Genomic DNA, 6,517 nt, shown 5'->3' with positions numbered 1-6,517 from the left:
CTCCCAAGTAAAGAATTAGACACTCGTCTTTACTAAAAACATTAATGTATTTTATATATATATGTTCATATTATAAACCACAGTGTAAAGTGTAACCCACCAAAGGGTGGATTTTCTTGTTCATTGAAAGTAGTCAGTACATATATTCCACATCAATATTCATTTTATTTACTCTATCATGTAAATACTAGAAAATGACATTTTAATTGTAGTCCCCTTCTCTTTTTTAAAAGAAAGCAGAGCAATTCAGAATATTTAAACTAGTCTCTGAGTTTTGTCAGATGAAATGTGCCATTAAAATAGGTAACTTTTAAGTTCTGTTCAGTGATATCTGCATTCAGATTTGCTCATCCATTTCAGCTGATTGGTCAAACACAGAATGTAAAACTTGGATCTTGTTACTCTGCTTATTAGCAGGAAGCTTGGGGTAACATGAAATGTCTGGCCTCTCCGGCAATGACCTATAAGGTTTTGCTTTGATTTCACCTTCAGGAAACATAGGCTCCGAAAGCACAGGCTCAGAAAAGGCTTTTCTACAATTTTCACTCTCTTCTCTGCTTTGCCTTATGGATTCTTCTTCTTGGAAGATATTCTTTACCTTCTCCAGCACAGCATTAACACAGACTGCCTATATAATAAAAAGAGTTGAAAAGTAAAATTTCTTTTTAAGCTACTAACCACAGATAAATACAATATAGTGTTTAACATAAAGTCATTAATCTACATAATCTAATAAAAAACACCTCTTTTCAAGACCTCCCAGCACACAATATAATAAGCAATGGGAGATGGTTCTAAATATTACACTACAATCTAGAGAGCAATTTTAAACCTAGTATACTTTAATAAATATATGTTTTACATCTTTTCCCCCCAATTCATCAGATGTTTTACATCTTCTCTTGATGTAATTAAATGAAACATTTTCTGAGAGATAGGATTTGTCCTCAAACATGTTTTTCTCAAAGTAGGATTTTTGTTTTAATTTTCTTCCCCCTAGACTTTGGTTATACTTACATGCAGAATGGAAGGACATCAACATATCAGTAAGAATTTAGTAAGCTGCTATCAGTGGTTTCCCAGCAAATATGTGATCCACTGTCCCCTCCAAAAATGCTACTCAGTACTTTAAGGAGAAGAGTGTCAAAATAAAACAAAGAAAAATAACTTCAAAAATTCAGAACAGCTAAGGACTGCATTCATTAAACTTACTCTGTAAATTTACTAGTGATAAAGATGATGATGGTATTTAAGGCAAGCAATGAGAACAGAAAATTCATGAATTATGAGTCTTCAAATACAGTGCTTAAATCATAGAAGGGACTTCTAAAAACAAGTTTTTAGAAAAAAAAAAAAGAGAAAGACCCTGTTGTCTTAGGCTTTTAGGGCTGCTATAACAAAACAGCTTGAACTGAGTAGCTTATAAACAGTCGAAATTTATTTCTCACGGTTATGGAGAGTGGGAAATCCAAGATCAAGGCACTGGCAGATTCAGTGACTGGTGAGGGCTGGTTTTCTGTTTCATAGACGGTACCTTCTAGCTATGCCCTCATATCAGGCCTCATTTCTAAGGGCACTAATCCCATTCATGAGGACTCTGCTCTCATTATCTAATCACCTCCCAAAGGTCCCACCTGCTGATACCACCACCTTGGGGTTAGATTTTAAAATAAGAATTCGGGGGAAGTACAGACATTCAAACCTGGGTTTTGATAACATTTTGGACCTAAATGTACAAACCTGGGAATTGCCTAACTCCCAATTTCTAATTAAGATATTTAAATGTCTTTATTGATTAAGGCACTGTCATTCAGATATCTTTTGTGACTTGCACTTTTATGTATCCAAACCCAGCACTAAAAACCTGTAAAGTCATGACCTTTACCTGTAAATAGCCTCATCCATTTATCCCAAATATGATCATTGTCTATGAATGCCATGTTGTGAGAAAGGCTGGAAAGTTCTATCCTACCTGAAACGTTATCTCGTCCCTCACCAACAAAATTATATCTGTGTACATTCTAACCACATTTTTCCAGTCTCAGAAAATGAATGGTCTTGATTAAGGTCAATATTCTTCTATCTTTGTTTTCAACCTACACCCTACCATTTTCTCTATCAGTTATTCCTTGTCTCTTCCACCTCTTTACTCTTGACTGGCTCTTCCCCTGCAAACTGTAACATGCTCATTAACTGCTACACACACTGTGTTCTTAGTCAAACCAGAGTCTGTTTCCATGCTATTACCTTCTGTTCACTCTGAAACCTGCTATTTCTGTCTTCCTTATCCAGTTATGCCACTGAAATCTTTTTTGAGATGGTTAACTTCAACATCTTTACTACTGTATCTCATGGACACCTCAAATCATCATTTCACTTGACTTCTGCTTGTATTTGACACTTAACTACTCACAACATCCTAAGTCTCTGTTTCCTTGGCACTATTTCTCCTGATTTTTTTTTCTGCCTTTCTGATTGTTTTCTTGTCTCCCAAATGGATTCTTTTTCAGCTCACCTAAATGTTGCTCTTCTTCATATTTCTGTTGACGTACTACTCTTTTCTCTTGACATGGTTCCACTCATAGGACATTAACGTCTAACATATATATTGTTTTCAAAACCAAAATTTTAGCTCCCACCTCTCCCAGGCCTTAGATGCCTATATGACCAATTATCAGATCACCAAAAGTTTGTTTCTGTTACCTACTTTTAAAGTTCATCGCATGAGAAATTGTGTGAGATGATTTCAACAACGTTTGAGAAATTGAAGTTTAATTTTTTTTCCCATTTATTTTATTGCATTTTAGGTTTTGGGGTACATGTGAAGAACATGCAAAATTGTTGCATAGGAACACACGTAGCAGTGTGATTTGCTGCCTTCCTCCCCATCACCTACATCTGGCATTTCTCCCCTTGCTATCTCTCCCCAGCTTCCCACCCCCCACCATCCCTCCCCTATTTCCCCCCAACTGACCCCAGTGTGTAGTGCTCCCCTCCCTGTGTCCATGTGTTCTCATTGTTCAACACCCGCCTATGAGTGAGAACATGCGGTGTTTGATCTTCTGCTCTTCTGTCAGTTTGCTGAGAATGATGGTTTCCAGGTTCATCCATGTCCCTACAAAGGACCCAAACTCATCGTTTTTGATGGCTGCATAGTATTCCATGGTGTATATGTGCCACATTTTCCCTATCCAGTCTATCGTCGATGGGCATTTGGGTTGGTTCCAGGTCTTTGCTATTGTAAACAGTGCTGCAATGAACATTCGTGTGCACGTGTCCTTATAGTAGAATGATTTGTAATCCTTTGGATATATACCCAGTAATGGGATTGCTGGGTCAAATGGAATTTCTATTTCTAGGTCCTTGAGGAATCGCCACACTGTCTTCCACAATGGTTGAACTAATTTACACTCCCACCAACAGTGTAAAAGTGTTCCTATTTCTCCACATCCTCTCCAGCATCTGTTGTCTCCAGATTTTTTAATGATCACCATTCTAACTGGCGTGAGATGGTATCTCAATGTAGTTTTGATTTGCATTTCTCTGATGACCAGTGATGATGAACATTCTTTTTGTTTTAGTCTAGTTTTTATTTCTACATAGACATGTCATCCTGTTCATTTTTTGCAATGTATTTGCATCTTAGCTTAGTTGAATGCCAATTTTATATGAGATTCACATTTAAGATATTGAGCACTTCTTGAAAATTTAAAACAGTGGCAAAATATTTGAAAATATTAATTTTTTAAAAACTGAAATAATACACTTAAAAGTAAGTTCTACCTTTTTACAAGGGTATTTGGTTATTCTTGACCCTGTACACTCCCTTATACATTTTAGAACTATCTAGTCAACCTAACACACACACACACACACACACACACACACACCCCTGCTTGGCTCTTAATTGAGACTTCTTATATGTTTTGATATGATATGAAAATATTAACAAAAATGTGTAAGAATGCTAACAAAAAAACCCATAAAAATAATTAAAAGAAATTAAAGAAGACCAAAATAAACAGAAGGATATATTATGGAAAGAGTACTTATTCTCCCAGTTATTAAGATATATTATAAAGCTCCTGTAATTAATACACTGCTGAATTGGTACAAGAATAGACAAATAGACCAACTGAATAGAACAGAGAATCCATAAACAGACCTACATATAAGGTATACTTGATTTATGACAAAAATAGTATTCTAGGACAATAGGAAAAAGGCTTTTTTAAAGAAAAAATAAATTGGATTGAATTAATTAGATACTCATGGGGAAAAATTTGACTCTTACCTCACATTAGTTCAAGATGGATTACAAATCTAAAGGTGAAAGGTAAAATAATAAAGCTTCTAGAATGTAACGGAGAATCTTTTCATGACCTTAGGTGTAAGTCAAGATTCTTTTTGAAACAAAAATCACTTAACATAAAGGAAAAGATTAATAAATTGGATTACATTAAAATTATGATAAGCTTCTATTTATTTTAAGACTGGATATCACTATTATGCCCAGGCTGGTCTCATTCCTGGGCTCAAGGGATCCTCCTGCTTCAGCCTCCCCCATGAATCTCCTGAGTATCAGGGATTATAGGCACATACCAGCATGCCTGGCTAAGAATTTTTGCTTTAAAAGACATTGCCAAAAGAATGAAAAGGCAAGACACAGGATATGAGAAGAAATTTGTCCATATATAATTTTAAAAGGACAGGCTCCTAGAATTATGGTTTTTAAAGTAAAAAAATCTTTTTTAAAAAGACATCTCTAAATAGAAAAACAAGAATAGATTTTAACAGAAATTCACAAACAGAATATCCAAATGTCCAATTAATGTATACAAAGATAATCTCATTAATAATAAGGGAGATGTAAAGTAAAACCACACTGTGATAATACTACATACCCACGAAAATGGCTAAAATGAAAAAGATTGACAATACTAAGTGTCAGTAATGATGTAGAGCAACTGGAACTTTTATAAAATCTACTGAGATTTGTGTTAATTGTTAAATCATTTTAGAAAACTCTTTGGCGATGTCTACTGGGTATCAGCACATGTATAACTTACGGTCTAGCAGTTTCATCAAAAAACATGTACAGGAATATTTATAGCAACCTTATTCATAGCAGCCAAAACGAAGTAATCCAAATGTCCATCAGCAGTAGAATGCATAAATAAATGTTGATACAGTCAATCAGTTGGATACTACACAGCAATGATAATGAACAAACTACTGCGACAGGCAATGAATAATCTCACAACAGTGTCGGGCAAAGACAAACACAAAAGAATACATACTATCTGATTTCATTTATATGCAATTCAAGCAGTCAAATTATCAGTAGTATTACAAGTCAAAATAGTGATATCCTGTATAAGAAAGGGTAGTGATTGTGAGGGGCAAGAAAGAGGTTTCTCGAATAATGGCAATTTTTTTTTCTTCTGGACCTGGGTGGTATAAGGATTAACAGATTTTGTGATAATTCAATAAGTTGTGCACTTTCATTTTGTATGTTATAGTTTTTTTTTAAGTTAAGTGGCTACTAATAGAAAATAAAACCTTTACAGTTTAAGAAATCCTTGATATTTTTGTCATGCACAGCACTTGTAATCCAAAATACACTAATACCTGTGTTCCCCAGAGTGAGAGACCCCAAATGATAGAATACTGAACTTTAGCCAACCATGGCACAATGGTGAACCAAAACAGCTGTAGCTAAATAAAAGTAAAACTAAAATTTCTTGATCAAAAATATTCAAGTGGTAATAAACTTAATAAAAATAAAATAAGTTTAGCTATTTAAGCAAACTGGTTTTTGGTGAATTGACCTGGCTCATCAGAAAAGGAAATTTTTAATATAAAATTGTTTTGTGTAACAAGAATGTTATAGTTTGTGAATGGTAACAGTAAATATTGTACAGTTTACTACTGCATAGTATTATCATTAACATTACATAAAATAAGTAGATTTATTTCTAGATTCTAATAATTTTCTCACCAAATAAATTAGTGCTGCATATGAAGCATATATTATGCTAGTTAAAGCCGTCTTTGCTGGAAAGGAGATGATTTCAAACAAAGAGCCCTTTCTGATCTGCAAAAACAGAAAAGATTTTCTATTAAAAGTTTTCAATGTTTCAATGTCATATTGTACAATGTTACTGTAAAATGATAATTTATTTTTTTCTAAAGAAAGTCATCTACTTTAGAGCTACCTGCGCTTTTCACGTTGTGAAAATTGTTTACTTTTCCTTTTTTAACAAGAAGACACTTTCTTGTGCTAATCAAAACCTGCCACAAATCTATAAAAACCTTGCATTTCTGCGATCTAAATGACTTTAACTTTTCACAATTACCAACTGTGCACACTAGGAGGTGCTGCTCTGCATATTAGAAAAACAGTCTTTCCTTTGTTCAAATTCATGTAACCATTCTTTACTAATTATTCACAACCTCAATTAAGTAAACAGCAATCAAAATAATAAGCTTTTCCTAGAGATTAATGACCTGCTTG

The 6,517-nt window shown here is 34.2% G+C and overlaps 1 protein-coding gene across 1 annotated transcript in view; it reads right to left on the bottom strand.

The window, feature by feature from the left end:
* Nucleotides 1–33: 33 nt before the first annotated feature.
* The window catches only part of SPATA9 (spermatogenesis associated 9), a 23,748-nt gene continuing 17,264 nt past the window's right edge, over nucleotides 34–6,517 (bottom strand). The window contains exons 4-5 of the mRNA XM_032276133.1: nucleotides 6,002–6,097; nucleotides 34–628 (exon numbers count right to left, since the gene is read on the bottom strand). Coding sequence (XP_032132024.1) covers nucleotides 338–628; nucleotides 6,002–6,097 — 387 coding nt within the window. The 3' untranslated portion in view covers nucleotides 34–337. The remainder of the gene's footprint in view (nucleotides 629–6,001; nucleotides 6,098–6,517) is intronic.

The sequence above is a fragment of the Sapajus apella genome, unplaced genomic scaffold, assembly GCF_009761245.1.
Source record: "Sapajus apella isolate SASKATOON/1434 unplaced genomic scaffold, GSC_monkey_1.0 scaffold1, whole genome shotgun sequence".
In the NCBI taxonomy this organism is placed as follows: Eukaryota; Metazoa; Chordata; class Mammalia; order Primates; family Cebidae; genus Sapajus; species Sapajus apella.
Note: the sequence above shows the minus strand (reverse complement) of the source record. Positions and strands in the feature narration are given on the sequence as shown.